General features: G+C 37.8%; 1 protein-coding gene across 1 annotated transcript in view; it reads right to left on the bottom strand.

Annotated features, from left to right (window-relative positions):
* Positions 1 to 1715: 1715 nt before the first annotated feature.
* Positions 1716 to 20269, bottom strand: part of ADGRA3 (adhesion G protein-coupled receptor A3) — a 61262-nt gene continuing 42708 nt past the window's right edge. The window contains exons 11-19 of the mRNA XM_086464094.1: positions 18579 to 18740; positions 18101 to 18304; positions 16803 to 17016; positions 16440 to 16648; positions 11434 to 11558; positions 10781 to 10904; positions 7133 to 7278; positions 3157 to 3252; positions 1716 to 2958 (exon numbers count right to left, since the gene is read on the bottom strand). Coding sequence (XP_086320220.1) covers positions 1716 to 2958; positions 3157 to 3252; positions 7133 to 7278; positions 10781 to 10904; positions 11434 to 11558; positions 16440 to 16648; positions 16803 to 17016; positions 18101 to 18304; positions 18579 to 18740 — 2523 coding nt within the window. The remainder of the gene's footprint in view (positions 2959 to 3156; positions 3253 to 7132; positions 7279 to 10780; positions 10905 to 11433; positions 11559 to 16439; positions 16649 to 16802; positions 17017 to 18100; positions 18305 to 18578; positions 18741 to 20269) is intronic.

Here is a 20269-nt window from a genome sequence, read left to right as displayed (position 1 = left end):
CCATCAAACCAATTAGTAGAGGGAACAGTAAACCTGGCAAGCAATAATTAAACATACCTGAATGAGTCCTCATATTATAAATTATTTAACACAACATTTGAGTACTGAGAATGTCAGACCTGTATCTGTATTCAGATACACTTGACTAACACATCCAACAATGACAAGTCTGAACTGGGTAACCACGTAGCCAAGCATATATAATCCAATTCCATTTATTGCTTAAAAGTCAAGGTGTGATCAGTACTAGATGACACAGAAGCATTTTTTGCTATTTAATACACATGATTTTAGCAAAGTGGGTATCAGTACCAGAAACAGGTATAACCCAAGCGTTACTCTAACTACAACCTCAAATTTGTCACAGCAGCAGGATGACACAAAAAAAAAGGATCTTGTTTATAATGAGGTGTAAACAAGTATAGAAAACTATACTCACAATTGACAAATAATCTGTTCTATAATATTTCATTTTACATAAAATATTATGACCTTGACACTGATTTTTTGTAATTATACTGCAATTGTAGTTAAATTAAACTCAAATTTAAATTCAACTTTTATTTTTCAAGACTTATACTACTGTAAAGGATTGCATGTTTTAGCTATTTCTACTGCCGGAATTTACATGCTTTTTAAAATTGATAACCTTATTAATATAACTCTGCTACTGAAACTTTTTTTTTTTAAACACAGATGCTGTATAGTATTGGAGAAGATTATTTTGCAAATTGTCATGTGCAAGTGAACTTGCAGCTCAAAACGCTCTCTCAAGAGTCAGCTTGTACAGTGACAGGGAACTTGAAGACCCTGATTCTGCATACTAATCATACTCTTAAACAGATATCCCATTATCCCGGATTATCCCATTACCACCTATCAAAACACCTACGCTGTTATTCTTCCACACTATTATAACTGAGTTTTCACTGATATGTACCAATGGCCTTTGCAAATTAGCACCTATTTTCCATGAACATTCATAACATTCTCAATTACAAGTGATTAAAACAAATTAAAAAAAATCATCCCAGTCAGGTAATTATAAGGGCAAAATAGAGTATTATCCAAAACCATTATAAAATAACTAAATATAAGCCACAGCCATCTAAAAATGTAACTAACTTATGCAGCAAGTACAAGACAACGATTTTGGAGTAAACAAGTTGCCCGTATACTAACAATATCTTTAAAATGTAGCTGCTTTGTTTCAAACAAGTTCTAGGCCTTATGCAATTAATTGAGCTATTCACATTGTCTACTTCAGACACCAAATAATTTTCTTTAGTAATTGAAGCTCCTAGGTTTCAGATACGGAACTAGTAAAAACAAGGTGACATTCAGTGCAATAGTCTTTAAAAAACCCAACAAATAAGTGCAACATTGGGCTGCTCGGGAAAATACTATTTATTATACATTTAAATACAAATTTGAAATGTGTTGTGGACACATCTGCAGGGTTACAGGTAAAAAATAAAAATGTACAAAGTTATATCCTGCAACTCTCAAGACTTCAAAAAAATTTTCCACAAAATACCAAGACTTCATCTTTGTAAGAACAGGAAAGATAATACAATCTTTTGCTTGGCAGATTATCTTTGTTCCCTCCCTGCATAAAGTACCTAGAGTTTGTAAACAGTCTTTAAAAGTGTTGATAGCTTTAAGGAATGCGTAATCACAGTTCATATGGATTCATCCTGCAATGAATTATAACGCTACACAGTAGTTTCGTGTTTCCATAACCCAGTTCTAATATTGCCAGTACTGTCTGCAGTGAGCAAGGGTCCATCCTGTCCACTGCTTTTAAGTGGTCCATTCTGAATGGCTAAATTTAAGCCATAAGATTTTTGTTGGTTTTCAAGTTCAACCGCTATTGGTTTCCTTAGAATATCTTTTTTGTTGTTGGTAACTATCGTTTTTTCAGTATTTCTGCTACTTTTTGGAAGCGTGCTGCAAGCATCACTGCTATCTTGTTGGGACTGGTTATACTGACGTTCTCTATAGGCCAAATAGGCTCTTCGGCTCCTTGAATGCCCTTCGCTGTTGCTCTGCCGACTTTTCGGTAAGCCATTTTGCACACTTCCTTCCACACTTGTGGGAACATCATACGCGTATTCCCTCAACACTGCAAGCCTGCTAGCGCGATGTCCCTTGCTCCTGTTCTTATGATGCCGACTTGGGTGTCCGTTTGTCCGAAACTGTACCTCTAAGGGAGCTACATGCATTTTGATATCATTATCCACTGAATGTTCAGTGAGGCTGTTATCAAGTTGAGGACCTGTGTTCAGTGGCAGAGAAGTGGGGTGGCACTGAGCTGCCGCAGCTTGTAAGTTAGTTAATTTACAGCCTTGAGAAGAATTTTTTAGACTTGATGCACTTTTATTTGTGCATGAAGATTCTGCACTACTGTTGGTGCACTTCGGGGCTTCTCCGTTGGTTCCACTGGAACCAGAGGGCTGAACATTTACTTGCACTGAATATGTGCTCCTTCCAGGGCAGCAAGTCGTTATCCAAGCATGCCGGACATCTTCCCTGTTAACGCAATGGTGCACCATAAGAAAGGCACTGAGGCTTAAACACGCTGCCCCAAAAAAACAGCTGAAGATCAGGTCCATGGGATAATACAGGGAAACTGACAGAGCTCCAAAGATCCACAGAGTGACATACAAAAGCAAAGTAAGGCCCACTCCCAGCAGCTGTGCTTGAAAACTGTGCTCGTTCTCCAAAGCAGATGTGGAAACTAGAGACACTGACAATGAATCCTGATGAGCCAGTTCCCCGTGTTCATTGGTGGCCAGACGCTGCTGCTCCTCAACGGGCTCCTTAAGTTCGTATTTACGTTCAGGGTGACGTTTCAGTTGTATGAATATGCTGAGAAAATACATACAGTTTATGAAAATTATAAAGCTGGCTGGTCCATAAAATGCTCCTAAGCTGGGTTCCCAAGTCATCCAACAACTGGAAAAGAAACAAACCAAAGAATCAAAATTAATGTCTTCTCACAAGTCACTTATGCTTTATCTGTTCATAACAGTACTTTGAAATTATCTTGGCTGTGTTACATTTTCTGGAAGAACCAGAACTAATTGCAACAAGTACTCAAAAAAGCAAACCCATGAACTCTTCTGACAGAGCTCTCACTTTTATGGTACTTACTAAGGAGCATTAGGTCTGCTGCCATAATTTCTGATGTTTGCTGCTGCCGTTATTCCACAAACTATGATAGGGATCCCTCCACCAATAAGGTAGAACCTAAAAAGTAAAGCCAGTATATCAGTGGCTGCTTAATGGCAATGGATTTTATTCAGTCACCATGAAAGAAATCAGAGCTTTCCGAAAATATGCAAGTTCTTTAAGAAAATAAATAGAGTGAATCAGGTTTGGGCTTTGGCAGTATCAACTTTTTCTAACTCTTCCTCACAACACTGTTTCCTCCTGCGGTAAACCACCTCTCTCTCACAGCTGCTCACCTCCCTTGCAGACAGTGAAAGGAGGTATACACCGTTAGAAGAAAGAAGCAAAAGCCGTCAGTCAGAAGTTTTAAACTGCTGGAAAATATTATGGAAACTTAGAAGAAAAATAGTAAGTGCTATGTCTCTTGTTCCAGAGATGAAGTTGCCTAATATTATGGACACTACGTTCAGAAGATTAGCCATAAGAACTGTCGTTACTACTTTATTTTTTTTCATGCATGTGGAAGGGTTGAGGGTGGCGTTGGTGGCAGTTTTATTTATTTAATGGACTCAATAATCTCATAGTATACACCTCCTGCTTCTCTGTGGTGGTGTTAATAAAACTGCACGCCTTCAAAAGGACAAGGGCATATGTTGTCAGAGTATCTAACCTTGCATTCCAATTTCTATGAATTCAGATTGAATTCATTAGCAGCAGATCAATAATTACTGACAACCATTCCAATTAATGGCGCACTGTCCTGTATCTTATGCTAATCCAGTCCAAATTCAGACTAGAACACACAGTGAAAACTGCTACTGTGACATATGAATGGGTAGTTTGTTTTGTCAACAGAAGAGAGCTATTCCGATGGTGCTGGACCATTCCACTGCATTTCAGATTATTCACCAGAATTTACTGCAGTCTCACTTGACGCACAAAACAATGGCCTAAAGTTACATCTTTCTCAGAAGTCTAGGTACACTAAATATACTACTTAGTTGCTGAATCCTACAAAGATCAAATTCTGCCATTGGTTTATCCTGTATCCTGATGCAGCAATCAGGAGCTGGCCAGACAAAACAGATCTCTGTGGCAGATTTTACTCTACTTATCTTTCACTACAAATTACTAAATCACTGCCTCAAAGATGCACCACTATTCACACATGAACAACTAGGTGAAGCTGGTTCTACACAAGGCAAATACTTACTGGTGGGCAAGTGAAGCAATACGGATTGTTTATAGCCATAGCTGTATTGAAGGAACATGTTTACGATCGGCCTTGAACCATACCAAGATACCAAGTACCAACACCAAAAAAAACACCCCAAAAAATTAACCACTTGTGTGCTGCTGTGTCTAAGTCTTTAGCAACTCCTAAGAGCCCAAATTACAAACCAAAACTATCATGCAACAAGGAGCTGCATGAAAAGAATAGCAACTAAGAAAAACTTATACAAAGTATGCTAGAGGAGATGCAGTGATATTAAGATTTTGGGGCAGAATGCTCTACAAGGTAAAACTTTCCCTTAAGTTAGATCAAAACCAGAAAAACAAATCTAACAACACGGGTACACAAGAGGTGTTATGATGGTAACAGAAAAAACCACACAAATAGTGAAATGCTGTGTTTCTAAGTAGAATGTTCACCCATATTCACGTGTTATAGTAATACAAGCATTTCTATTTCCTTTAAATAGAATTACAAAATACAAATACTTGTATTTTTACTTCATTTCATGCTTTACATGAAGTATCACATTATCAAGATCTTCAGCAAGGTTCTTTGCAAAGCAGTTGTTCTAGTTAAAAAATTTGAAACTGTTTCCCTTTTGTCTTGGTTGGAGTCTGCTGAACAAAATCCTGTTTCTGCACAACAAGCCCCACTTCTTTGTTGTGACTGGAAGCTGAGGACCCTCAGTTATTTTTACACCCTCTTGCCTGGCACAGCAATGCAATATACTTGGCATAAAGATTTTTACAGTTAAGAAATTCCAACCAGTGCCAAGTGTTGCACTATCTCCTCAACACGGCTACTGTGAGCCATAGTAAATCTTCCCTCTAACATCTGTAAGGGCTTCCTGAAGAACACCAGATCCATTTCAAAGTCTTTTTCCACTTTGTTCACGACCTGTGACGAGGTCTCATTAATACACTGAATGAGTATCATCATCACCAACAAAACTGTCTTGCATGCAATGAATTTCCCAAAATAAAGAATATAGCTTATCTATGTTAGAGGGAAAGGAAGCTTAACAGGTACGAAGTCCACCCTCAGAAAATGCCTACAGGAACTGAAGATAAGTATAAACGTCATGTCTACCTATCATCTGCAAGGTGGACTTCTTTAAACCCAAAGAACATAAAACAGAATAATTTACATACGGCAAATAAGGAGAAAAATGTGTACCTACAGACATTTATCAGGGCTTTATTTTCTGTTCCAAAAGACCCTTTGTGATTCCGAAAGGGCATATGGAGGAGGAATATCAACAGCATGGAGGCAAACAGAGAATCAGTTGTTTTATCTCTCTAAATTCAAGAAACGGGGGGTCTGATAACAGCAGATGACTGGTTTGAAACAAACAAACTTGCACAAACCTCTTTGCCCTACGCCAGTATGGTAGTTTTGCTTGAACACGAGTTTAAAAGACAACTACAAAAAAAAAAATCCTTCTATGGCTGTTCCATGCCACAACACCACACACCTATATGACTGAGGAAATCCCTGATCTGCCAGAACTTGGACATTGAGAAAATCTGAAAAATACAAAGCATGTACACTCTGTTCTGATGCTTCTCTCCAGAGTTACTGCTGTTGTCACAGATGAGGTGTCCAGGTTTAAGTCTATGCAGAGCTGAGACTGTAAGGCTGGTGATTTTACTGTAACAAAGCAAGAACTCCATGACAAATAATAAGGAATTGAAAAAAAAAATAAAAATCACAACCAATATTAAAGAGGCTACTCAGTACCCTGTTGGAAGGCACACAGTTGATGATGGGCATATCATACAGTGAATACAAAAGATTTACTTTTTCTTAAAAGAAAAATAATAAAAGTTAAGGAAAGCAAAGACAGCACTTAAATGATGTAAATATTAACCTTCTACCTTCTAACTTACCAATTAAATATTTCTATATGCTTTTATATAGTACTGCAAATTTTAGCTGATATTTGGAAACGCCTTTCTGATTTTCTAGTCTCTGTACTTTAAAATCAAGTGCTCTCAATATTTGCCTATAACTAATCGAAGTTAATCAACTTCTGCCACCTTGTGGACAATTTCAGCCTAGCAGTTTTTAATTAATAGCCAGCGGCTCAGTAAGCTATATGAACAAAGTATGTTAAGGTTTTCTATTAAAAATATTTTACATAGGGTGACTTTCACATAGGGTGACTTTCACATAGGGTGACTTTCACATAGGGTGACTTTCACAGATAATTATATTCCCCCATTTCGGTGACTACAGAAATACAAATTCTAAGAGGAATGCTTCACAAAGAACACTATTTTCATTTGATAATGAGGGGTAACTATTTCTCAAATTATTTGTAAGCAATCTTTGGAAAATGTTATTTACTTAAATTGCACTGTCTGTTAATCGTGTGATAATAGAATTCTCCAAATTCTTTCTCCTATGATAATTTAATGGGAAGTGTTGCTATCTAAAGTCCTAGCAGTGATGCTGAAACACTACCGATTTCTTAATTTACAAATCGGGAACACAGCATTGAGACAGTAATAGGCTACAATCAATTGTCCTTCACCTCATCCTCCTCAATGTAATGCTGAGGAACACAAATATCTGGAAAGGACTTTATGGACCTGGAAAGAAAATCTTCTATGAAAAGCACTCGCAAAAAAACAGTAGAGACCTGTTACAATTGGTGGTCAGAACACAAGCACAGCAACCTGGGAAATAATGAGTTGCAGAAACAAACAATAGGCTCACCTCAGCATTGGTCGGGGTGGAGGAGGTGGCTCATCAGGATCTTGACATCTTTTTGCTTTTTTAGTTACTTGCTTGTAAATATTACGAGATGTCACTCCCAGCCACAGAACTGTTGCAAGAGTGGAATAATGGAGAATTATCCCAACCTTAAAAATAAAAATAAAAATAAAAATGAACCCCCAAACATTTCCTTTCTGCCAAGTTAAAAAATTAATCATTTAATATGCAACTTGCATAAAGCCTGAACTTTCAAAAGCTCAGTTCAAGAGAAGGAAAAAACCCTCTTATTTTATTATGACTGTTCTAAACACCAAGTCATTGTTGTTTTCAAAAAAGTAAAGTGTGTTACGCAAACCCACCCTCCTATCAGTTGAGTCTGGAAAGGCTACATAGCTGCAGTTGTTTCTTGTGGAAGGAAAACGTAGTCATGCGGGAAGAACTTTGCTGGCCAACATTTTTAAGATTACTATCAATCATACACTTTAGGAAACTGTATTTTACAAAACACTTAACTTTAAAATATGTTGTGTTATAGATATTCATATTGAAACAAGGAAGGGAACAGCAAGCTAATGATATTGTGGTACCTACGTAGCAGACAGCAAAATACAGACAGCTAACACTCAGCAGTGATTTTAACAACGCAAAAAAAAAGTGTCATACTTTAGATATTTAACCAGCCCAAACATGAATGCAAAGTCAGCCTCACAGACTGACTGGGCACTACTGTTAAGAAAATAAGTTTTCTGTCAGATTCTTTGCATCTGCATTACTTTATAAACTGAACATTGTTTTCTTAAAAGAAGTTCTGGGAATTCCCTGGGGCTGAGGAAAGGCACAATCTAGTTGTCCTCTATTTCCTTACTCATAAGCCAACACTGAGATGAAGTGACTGAAAGTGGCAGGTTTCATACATCCCTCATAAGACAGCACACATGCATGGAAGAGGTGACTCTTCAGTTTCTGTTAAGATGACTGGAGGTGGGTTTTTTGCAAGTTTCAATCAGCACTAAAAGCACAACTCTAACAACCCATCCATATCACAGAATTTCTCTTGGAGGATTACTGTCTCCAAGAGGGCAATAAAAAAAAAAAAATTAGAGTTTGTCAAACTATTTGCCCATCATCTCTATGTACGTGTGTGCGCACACATGCATGCACATAGACTAGCATTCGCTTTATATTTGTAGGAGAAAGATCAGGGACATATTTTATTTTGAACTGCCAACTTAATAACTACTGTACACAAACAAGGAGGGGCTGGTGGGGAATGTGAAGCTCAAGGGCAGCCTTGTCTGCAGCGAACATGAAATGATGGAGTCCAAGACCCTTAGGGCAGCAAGGAGGGCACACAGCAAGCTCACTACTCTGGACTTCAGGAAAGCAAGGGCAACAAGAAAAGCTTCTATAGGTACATCGGTGATAAAAAGAAGCCTAGGGAAAGTGTGGGCGCTCTCCAAAATGAAACAGGAGACCTGGCTAGCCAGGACATGGAGAAAACTGAGGAACTCAACTCTTTTGCCTCAGTCTTCACTTGCAAGTGCTCCAGCCACATCACTCAAGTCACAGAAGGCAAAAGCAGGGACTGGGAGAACGAAGAACTGCCCACTGTAAGAGAATATCAGGTTTGAGACCATCTAAAGAACCTGAAGGTGCACAAGTCCATGGGACCTGATGAGATGCATCCATGGGTCCTGAGGGAGCTGACGGCTGAAGTGGCTAAGCCGCTATCCATCACATTTGAGAAGTCGGGGTAGCCCAGTGAAGTTCCCGCTGACTGAAAATATAATCTCAATTTTTAAAAAGGGAAAAAAGGCAGACCCAGGGAACTACAGGCCAGTCAGCCTCACCTCTGTGCCTGGCAAGATCATGGAGCAGATCCTCCTGGAAACTATGCTAGGGCACATGGAAAATGAGGTGATTGGTGACAGCCAGCATGGCTTCACTGAGGGCATATAGTGCCTGATAAATTTGGTGGCATTCTGCAATGGCATTACAGTGTTGACGGATAAATGAAGAGCAACTGACGTCATCTACCTGGACTTGTGCAAAGCATTTAACACTGTCCTGCACAACATGCTTCTCTCTAACATCGATTTGATTGTGGACCACTTGGTGGATCAGGAATTAGCTTGATGGTCGCACGCAGAGAGTCACAGTCAATTTCTTGATGCCCGAGAGGAGACCAATAATGAGTGGCGTTCCTCAGGGGTCAGTATTGGGAGTAGCACCGTTTAGCATCTTTGTTGGTGACACAGACAGTGGGATCAAGGGCACCCTCAGCAAGTTTGCTGATGACACCAAGCTGCGTGCTGCAGTCAACACGCTGGAGGGAAGGGAGGCCATCCAGAGGAACCTGGACAGGCTGGAGAGGTGAGCCTGTGCAAACCTCCTGAAGTTCAACAAGGCCAAGTGCAAGGTCCTGCACATGGGCTGGGGCAATCCCAAGCACAGACACTGGCTGGGTGATGAGTTTATCGACAGCAGCCCTGCGGAGAAGGACTCGGGGGTGCTGGTGGATGAAAAACTGACTATGACCCAGCAACGTGCACTCACAGCCCAGAAAGACAATGGCATCCTGGGCTGCATCAAAAGCAGCGTGGCCAGCAAGTCGAAGGAGGTGATTCTCTCTACTCTGCTCTGGTGAGACCCCACCTGGAGTGCTGTGTCCAGCTCTGGGGCCCCCAGCATAAAGGGACACGGACCTACTCAAGCAGGTCCAGAAGAGGGCCACGAAGATAATCAGGGGGCTGGAGCACCTCCCCTATGGGGACAGGCTGAGAGATTTGGGGTAGGATAGCATCCTGGAGAAGAGAAGGCTCTGGGGAGACCTTCTAGAAGCCCTGCAGTACTTAAAGGGGGCCTACAGGAAAGGTGAGGAGGGACTCTTGATCAGGGAGTGTGGTGATAGGACAAGGGGTAACAGTTTCAAACTGAAAGGGGGTAGGTTTAGATGAGATATCGGGAAGAAGTTCTTTACTGTGCAGGTGGTGAGACACTGGCACAGGTTGCCCAGAGAAGCTGTGGCTGCCCCCTCCCTGGCAGTGTTCAAGGCCAGGCTGGATGGGGCTTTGAGCAACCTGGTCTAGTGGGAGGTGTCCCTGCCCATGGCAGGGGGTTGGAACTAGATGATCTTTAAGGTCTCTTCCAACACAAACCCATCCGTGATTCTATGTAAATTGAAATAAACGCATTACGTAATATTATCATGAGGGATCAGAAACTTTTATGAATCACTAGATTGAAAAAAGAAATCATTAAATAAATTTCAGTGATATCATTGCAAAGCAGCAACTGTTATTATACTGAAACACTGCAACTGAATTACAGATGGTCGCATCTTAGAAGAACAAATCCTTATAATAAGAGGAGTCTCAACAAAGCTAGTGGTGTTTGTTTAGAGAATGCATTGGTCTTTGACTTGAAACACTTCTCTCTCCCTCCCCTGAGCAAATGGAAATAAATATTTTAATACCTATTTTAACTGTAAATCAGTTTTCACATGGTCTCTAAAGGCCACATACGGGTTTCTAAAACAATTTCATAAGTAAGTCTCAAAAACAAAACAGGTAAAACATTTTTTTGATACATATATAGGAGTATGAAGCTGATAACTTATTTTTTTAAAGTGTTTGGATATTTACTTACTGCTTGGCAAATGCTGGCATTCCTGGTCTGCGTTATGCCTCCAATAAACATCACACACGTCAGGAAAATATGAAAGCTCAGGTTAACTAGCATATGCCAGCTTTTTACACTGATCCTGATCACACTGTTAAAAAGAAACAAGTTAGACAACATAAAACACAGCTGCATTATTGTCTTTCAGAAACTAGCAAGATACACTTGTGATAGATGAGATACAATTACTGATAATGATTGTTTGACTACCATATACTTTGTAATCAAATATAATCTCTGGTCTTCATCACAACAAATTAAAACACCCTCCTATTAACTAGCTTTATACAACTATTTGGGGCCTGATTCAAAAATTTCAGGCTTCAAGCTTTCACGCAAACAGAAATGTAAAAGGCTGAGGAATTTGTTAAATTCTACCATCATTCTTAAGCAGTCTCTTCTTTAACTCTTCACTTTTGCTTCATGATGAAAGAAATACATGGTTACGAGAGCTAAATCGTCATCCTCAAGAACAGATGAAATAGCGACTTGCTTAAGCGTTAGTTTGCATCAACATATTTTATCGGAAAAAAGAGCAGATTACTATATTGTGTTCCGATCAAAAATAAAAAGCACTATGAAACTGATTTTTTTTTTAGTCTAGTAATTTTGATTCATACCTGTGATGGTATATGTAACTGACTATGATCATCAACAGGCACACTAGCAAAACCATGGCAGTGGCATAAATTACTGGATGCAGAAGATCAGCTGACTGTGTATATAATTCAGCTCCTGTCAAGTCCTGACAAAAAAAAAAAAAAAAAATTAACATTAGTGCACCTTATCTCTTCATTTTGTAGGGGTGGGGAGAATGGCAGAGGAAACAAAATGAAGAAGTAACAGAAACCATCTAGATGAAATCCCTTTCCTCTTGCCACAACCCCAACCCTCCAATTATTTATTATTTGATGTTCCTGGCTTTCTTCCACAATTACCTGCTATTCTGGTTGACCTTTAGAAATGCAGTCGCACATCTTCTAGAACTCTTAAACTTCACATATACTTGAATATATACAGAAGTTAGCAGCTTACAGACACACACCATTTTCTTCTACAAAATACTTATATGTATAGCATGTAGAACAACTATGTGTTTCAGTTATGATTATTATCTTCTCCAACAACCCAAAGAACATTACAGAAAGTGCCCTCAGCAAGTTTCTTGATGACACTATAGACTGGGGAGACTGATCAATAGATTGGAGGATATTCAGAGGAATGTTGGCAAGCCAGAGAAGTGGGCTGATAAAAAAAAAAAAAAAATCACAAAATTTAGCAAATAAAATGTGAAAAGATCTACATCTGGGATGGAATAACCCCATGTATGCAACAATACAGGCTGGGCACCAGACTGAGTAGAAAGTAACCAGAGAACCATCTGAGGGTACTGGTAGGCAAAAGCTGATCACAAGTCAGCAGTGTAGCCCACAGTGCAAGGTCACACTTTGCTGTACCAGCAAAACCACAGCAACTGGGTGATTATTCCTTTCTGTTCAGCAGTGAGATCACCTGTGCAGAACTGTCTTCAGTTTGAGGCTCCCCAGTACAAGAAAGGCACTGACATACTGGATGGAGCAAGTCTAACAGATCATTGGGATGACTAGAAGGCACACAATGTCTGAGGCTGAAAAAGCTGTGTTTGTTCATCTTTAAGAAGAAGGTGGGAGAAATCTCATTATTATATTAAGCTTCCTGCTGGAACACTATAAAGATGACCAAGTCAAATTCTTCTTGGAGATGAAAGGCAATGGACATTATCAGCAACATGGAAAATATCTGATTGTCAGATACAGGAAAAAAAAAAGTCTGAGGAAAGTGGTCACATACTGCCCAGAGACACTGTGTAATCTCTGTCCTTGGAGATACTCAAAGCTTGACTCAATATGACCTGGAGCAATGTGATCTGACTTTGAAGCTGATCAAACTTAGAGCAGGTAATTGGACCAAATGACAGCCAGATGTTCCTACCAGACTGTTATTCTAGGATTACTGCTTGACTGGAATAGATAGTTGATAACTCAAATGGAATTCAACAGCTCTTTAGCATTGTTCTGAACCCACACGCCAAAATATTACTCAAGGAGTAAGAATGAAATGGAACCTTGGACTGTTAAAGCACGGCAGTATGTCAAATAACATCTGAGGAGTGACACTTTCGTTTACCAATAGGAATAGAAAGAACAAATAATTCTGTTTGGATCCCATTACAATTTACTAGGGTTCCATTTCCATAATGGTAATGAACACTGGAAAAAAAAAAAACCCTTCTGTCCCTTCCAGCACAAAATAAAACAAGTTGCTTAACTAAGATTAGTAGAAAAATCTATTAAAAAGCATTTTTCAGAACAGATAGGATACAGAAAGCTCTCTCACCTATAATTCTGAGTGAGAGTCACTCTTAAACCTCTAGAGTTGGCAAAGTTTGAAAGTGTGCTGGGGGAAAGGAGATCAAATCTGACATTCACAAAGAACAGCAGAACGGTAGGAGGAAGCTTCATTTTGTTTTGAGGGAAAACAGTGATATACTATCTATTTTTAAGGTTAAGACAGGTAATCCGATTTCAAGGACAGAGGAAGAGTTCTTGAATTGAGGCTTACAATTAAATTAGTCAGCAGTCTCTTCACCACTCCTTCAATTTCTTTCATGAGAATAGAAATTTGTTATTCCTAACTAACAAGTTCCTTTCAAACTAATTTAATCATATTGCCAGTTTGATTTTTATGTATTTGGTTTTCTTTGGCACCTGGAAAAAACACTTTGAGATCCTAAGATACTATGCCTCAGGCAGCCAGTGTCATCCAATTTCAACACCACCCATGGCCTGGTTGACAGCCAGCTGGAGATCCCTAGGAACCCATTGCTGGTACAAGCATAAGCGAATGTATTGTCACACATAGCCAGCAAGTAATGGAGAAGAGAAACTGGAGAATTCCTGTTGCTGCTTCCAGATTGGTGACAGGTAACAAGTTGTCATGCATATATCGGTGTGAACTTATAGAACAAGAGCTACAAAATCACAAGATTTGCAACAATCTTCTAAAATATCTGAGAAAAATCAGTACGCCCAGCCTAGGTAGCAAAGGCCTGGACCAAATACGCGCTAAGTCAATGGAATTCTTACTACAATTGCACTGACATTTTTTTATCAGATCTACTAAAAGGAGTGAGAGGAGATAATAATGTTATTTCTGAGTTAAATTAATCCTAAATAATAATTAAATAAAGAAAAGTGACAGTAAAAATTACAGTAGAGATGTCATTAAGAACATGGGGGCATTTATAGCCAACTGGCTGAACTCTGTTTCTTCTCAACTACCATTGCTGATTTTATTTCCTGTGTTGTAGGACCATAATAATGAGCTTTCAGCTGAACATCCTGGTTATCTCTTCTATTATTAAACAGTGGTTAAAATTATTTCCAAATAAATACAAAATCTTCTAGCGGCATCTCCCTAAATCATTAGATTACAGAACTAGGCTCTCAGTTATGGGTTTCCTTATCAGAGAGGACTTTATATACATTTCAGAACATAATGTAGACAGGTCAGTACATTACAACCTGCTTTCTTCTACAAACATATGTACTAAAGTAGACTAAAAAGGAGTGAAATAACTCTGGTTAAGTCATTCCCCACCCGGACAGGGTGATACAATATTGTGTTCAGGTCCCTCCTGCCACTACTGTTCATGTATTTGATGTTAATGACAACAGTTGAATTAAAAGCCAAACTTCTAAAACTGAACCCAAAGGAGTTTCCTACGAGCCTGGGGCCAGAACCTAGACTTCCACAGCTCTGTGAAGGTCTACAATTGAAATAGGCTATTATGACTTTTTAGTTAATATATGGATAAGGCATCATGGAAACCTTTTTTAGCAGCTACTTAGACATCCAGAGCTTTTGCAGTGTATTAACTGTGTGCAAGGAACATCTAACAGATGAACATTACTCTGTCCTCCTCCACCTCTCCAGCCCCTACAGCCTAATATTTTGGGAAGTCGCTAAATATTTAAATACAGTTTTGAGCAAGCACAGAATGAGAGGCACTGGCAGAAAAAGAAGAAAGCTGCCCCTTCCTCTAAGCTTTTTGATTTCTGACTGTCAGCAGTTCTCTATACAACTCACAATAAGATATTGATATAAACTTACCATGTATTAATTTAGAAACAGTCATTTACAGCAGCAGATTGAATATGCTCTTCATTTTTCTTCCTCCAGGTGGCAGAAGTGTGACCAATTTAAAGCATACTCTCTATATGCATACTACATATACAAATGAAGTTTAATTCTATTTTAAAGAACACTTATATTTTAGGAAAGGATTATGTATTTTAAAAATATCAATGAAGGGAGCTACAGGATTATAACAGTTTGAAGGAATTTAAAACAGTACGTTCAGAAGTAAAGGGAAAATTTGCTCTCTTTGAGCTATTTTAAAAAGCTCGATATGAAAATCAATTTCATTTATGTTTAGCTTTTTGCTATTCTACTAAATTTTCTTAAGAGGAAGATTTTTGAAAATTTGAGTTGCAAAACAAAAATAGCAACTTCTCATACACTGATCATCCTAAAGGAATCTTTGTTCTTTCATGTATGATTACATAAAAATATATATTTAATTCTACACAGAACATATTAATTACAAAAAAATACCAAATTTACACTTAAGTTCACAATATTTTCTAAACTTCTTACTATTTTACTCAGCTTCCTACTAGCCTACCATTTTTATGTATCACATTTTATCATTTAGCACCTGTGGCGATGACTGATGAGCAGTGTAGCAGTCACTATCTGTAAAAAGGGAAGCTTCCCAGGCCAAATTCTGAAATTAAGAGCTCTGGGAACAGACAAAGAAGAAATCCTACTTCATAACTGTAGAGCACCAAAAGAAGGTGTCTCACTCCCTTCAACTTTGTTTTAGAACTCGTTAACCATTTTATTGACACCAATATGTGAAGATTAGAGTTCAGATACTACTTTTTAAGCAGTATTTCAAAAATACTTTGGATAGTAACTAAGTGTTTTGATTTTTTTTTTTCCCTTTTCAATCCATTTCTTCTGTTAATAGACCTACATACCAGTACCTGAATAGGTAATTTGTAATGGAATAGCTATGTCTGGTCATGGATCACCAAAAAACAACCCAAACAAAAACGCAACCAAAAACCCACCACCACAAAAAACCCCCAACCAACTAGGAAAACACTCCTGCCGGACAATGCTAACAAATTGAATCTAATGCAGAGAAGATTGGGTGTTTTTTGACTATTACCTTCATTTTAAACTGCCATTATTAGACTGAAGTTCATAAAAGCCCATTTGATTAAGCAGCTTCATTAAAATGTCTTCCTATAATATAGTACTTTTCACAGGAAAATTCTTTTTTGTGTATTATATTCAGCAACTAATTCCACTTTGACAGATTTCCACTTAAACCTCATCTTACATCAACATTTATATCAACACAAGCAAAACCTGAATATTTATTTCTTATGTCTAGTTTTCATGAAATGGAATGTGGGAATGCTCGTTTTCTTTAAATCAAGAAAAAAAGCAAACAGAATTGCATTTTGAGTATTTTTAAGTTCCAGAAAGAGATATGTAATTCGAAGTGTCGTACCATCAAAACTGCATAGTTGCTGAGGGAGTAGCACTGAATGGTAGTAATATTTTCATCGGACAGAAGAATGCGACAACCATCAGATTTCCATCCCCCTTGTCCGTTCAGGAGATCAAAGTCCCACTGAGCTGCAACAGCATCTGCTCCATGTGCAATGCGCCGCAGTGTCACATTTATAGGAACGTGGTGACTGGCTAGATTTAAACCATCTGTTACAAAAGAAGTGTATTTGCACATAAGTTTCTCAACAAGTAACACATTAGAAGATAAAAACCTTTTACGAGATATATACCAGTCAAAATGAAGGAGTCAAAAATGTTCCTTATTTTTAAAGATCATAAAAAGTAATATTAAAAAACGAACCTATCTTCGCAAGAATAACTGGTGTTACAACTGTACGACGCTTCCCATCGTCAGCCAGATTTGTTGAATTTCCTGTTGCTGGAAAAAGCTTTCCATTGCGAAACGCAATAAGCTGAAGCTTACAGACAGATTCATCTGCTGGTCTGATTTCTCTTTTTTGCTTTTGGGTGAAAAGGGAAGCTGGCAACTGGATAGAAGCCTCTACAATTGTGTTCTAGAAAAAAAATAGATTTTTAAATTTTAAAGAGAAAATTAAATTCCTTACAGCGCTTAAATTAGCCAACTGAACATTGTCAGAGACCAATGCATTTAGCAGACTACGCACTGTGACAAACCTATTTGATCATGTTTCCAAGTAATCCATGATAAAATAGTTGAATCATGTTACTAAAGTCTTTTCATATTTTTAAAAAGTGTTAAAAGTTAAGATTCTGTAGTTACGTTACTTGTTACAGAGAGTAAACCTGAAGTTGGTATCGGTAAACTGTTACAAGAGTTCTCCAGATTAGACTGTTGTCAACTAGAAGCAGCAGCCAAGACAAGCAGACAAAAAAATGCTATAATGGTGCATCAGTACCATTCAAAGTGAAACCCTGTATCCAAACAGGTTTTTATAACTTGTATATAAATTATACCTGGGTAGGGGAAGCATGCATATAATTTCATAGAATTACATAAATATAGTTTCAAGTATACACCTTGCAGTGATGTTCAAGCACATTACATGATAAAAGCAAACTGGTATGTTGGGGAATGTAACTGAAAAAATACTTCCGCAGAATACAAGAGGTGTTTCCATGCTATACACACCCACACGTTCATGTATGTGTGTGTGTCTGTGCACGTGCACCACACACAAAATCAACCTTTCAGGTCTGTTTTCTACTTCTTGCTTAATTACAGTATCACTCTGAGCAGAATATTTCACATATTTAAGGAGACTGTTAATACCTGATTTAATATGTAACGAAGGTGAAAGTACAGCAAAATAAACCAAGTATTATTATGAACTTGGGAGCATTTAAATTTCCCTACTTAGGAAAGGTCTGAAAGCATCTTTCAACTTAAGATGTTTCAATGAAGAAAACCACACCTACTCATTAAAAATGGTATCCACTAAAAAATTGTTTTACAACCAAACCCTATTATCGTTTGTCACTAATTATCTCTTGTCACAGTCATTCTGGATTACATAAAAATGCTACTTTAACATTAGAAATCAATATAAACTTGCTTTCCAAACAGCTCATATTTAAGATATTATTACACAGTCAGTAGGGAAACAATGAGTATCTGACCTTTAAAGCCAGACTTGACAGTGTATTTGAAACGTTGCACTTAAAGCTTAATTGTTTATCTAGATTTCCATCTGGATCTCTTCTGCCATAATCACCGAGTCCTGTACGGTCCGATGTAGCCACTTTCTGAAATACGGTGCATGTCATCCCAGCGAAACCAGCAGCCTTTATTACGTAAGCCTCAAGAGCAATATTTGGAGAATACTGTGGTGACAAAAATCAAACATTAAATAGTTTTACACACCAAAAGCAGAATAATAAATAATCTTAAAGGGATTCTCTGCCATAACAGAAAAAAAACCACCCAGAAAACTATTTCTGTTTATCTGGCAGCAATAAATCTGTTCAGAGTATTTCTCTTCTCCCTACAGAAATAGTAGGCATTTCAGATAATGCCAACATCGATTAAGAAAAATAAAAAGCTATTGAAACTCAAGAGCCAGCAAAATGTCTTCTAAATAAATAAATTTGTACTTACAGTAGAATAAACTTGAGCTCCATTTGCAAGCCGATACATAGCAATTTTCTGTAGACACTGTACAATTCTAGTGCAAGCCTTGGCTTCCCTTTGTGCCATCCACAGAACACGTTCATCAGCTAACATAATGTTACTTGCTATGTCCACCATCACGTCACCAAGCTAACAAGGAAGAGAAATAAGACATTTTATATCTCTGAAAGCATTCATCAAGTAGGATCATCATCAGAAAATACAGAGTGACCTGTCAGCACAAAAAGCAAAAGGAAATTGGTTGTTCCTATTTCAGTCACCACTTGTCATGTTGAGATACTGAAATACTCTGACTCAGGCATTCACCTCCATATAAGGAAACTGTTATGCCAATGTAATTTATCAGTTTACATTATACTTATAAAACAAAAATGAGAAATACAGATGTCATTAAAAGCAAAGAGTGTAATACTCCATGTTCCATTGTACTAACTATTTAAAAGGACTATTTATAATCAACTTTAAACTGAAAATAAATAAAATAAGCTATAAACTAACAATAATAGAGTTTGCATAGATGGGGGAAGATTATAAGAAAACAGTAATACAGGTAAAAATTAGCATGCAACCCTTCTGCTTCTCTTCCTTTTGCTAAGTCTGCCTTTTCTCTGATTCTTTCCTTGCTTGCCTTCAATTTTGCATGAAGTGTTTAAGGTCGCAGGTTATATGAGACAGACAGCAAACAGCCATAGGTACCAGCGCTGCTTTCAAACCACCAATTACATTGTTGTAAGTTTATGGTCACACTCCTTACCCTGGCTTCTGTATGACAGACAAATACAAACCATAAAGGGAATTAATTTATTTAGGCCACAACTCTGCCAAAATTAATAAGCACCTACATTGACAACATTGACGTACACCAGATTTCCACAACGTTTAAGAAACAGTGACAAATATTGGACCAAAAGCGAAGGTGCATGTATTTTTTTAGTTGAATTAACTGAAATGCAATTCACAGTGCCTAAATTTAGGGACTGGAATTTTCTGTGTAGAGACACAGGTAAGAGATCTCCTTTACCGTCCAGGCTTCCCGATTTCTTTTCAGAGTATACTAATAAGGAGAGAACACAGTATTTTATTTTTCTTTTTCAAAAATCTTTTAAAATAAAGGCAAGAATGGGAATATAAAATTATTTACCATTTTAAGGACTCTTAGGGACAGAAGCTACAATCAGTAAACATTCTTAACAGTCTCAACAGCTAACACAGCCTCAAGCAGCATTTGCAGGCTGTAGCCCTTTTAATTAAACTCTCAAGAACAAATCAAAGTTAAAGATGCTTATGATGACTTATTACTACTTGAAAAGTGGTAACATGTTTTATACATCAATAAATGGTGGTTTTACAATAAATTATCAGCATTACGACCCTGAAGCCAAAGGACTGAAGTTGTTCCATGCTTTTAAAAATATTACACATTATTCTTTCCCCTGCTTATCAAGGTACGCACAAGCTTTTCCAACTGCATTCTAACTTAAGACAATCTGCTAAGAACTTTCTGAACATTTCTCTTTAGTTTGTTTCTTCTTCTGACATGAAAGAGCTAGTCAATGAAGCTTTTTACAATGTATAGTATTTTCCTTTCAGAATAGCCACTGTAATGCAAATTAAAGAACTGACAATAAGATGCTATAAGCAAATACAGCATCAAGAAA

This window comes from Leptosomus discolor, chromosome 4, assembly GCF_034619465.1.
Source record: "Leptosomus discolor isolate bLepDis1 chromosome 4, bLepDis1.hap2, whole genome shotgun sequence".
Taxonomy (NCBI): Eukaryota; Metazoa; Chordata; class Aves; order Leptosomiformes; family Leptosomidae; genus Leptosomus; species Leptosomus discolor.
The sequence above is the reverse complement of the archived record's forward strand: the minus strand, read 5'-3'. Positions and strand labels throughout refer to the sequence as shown.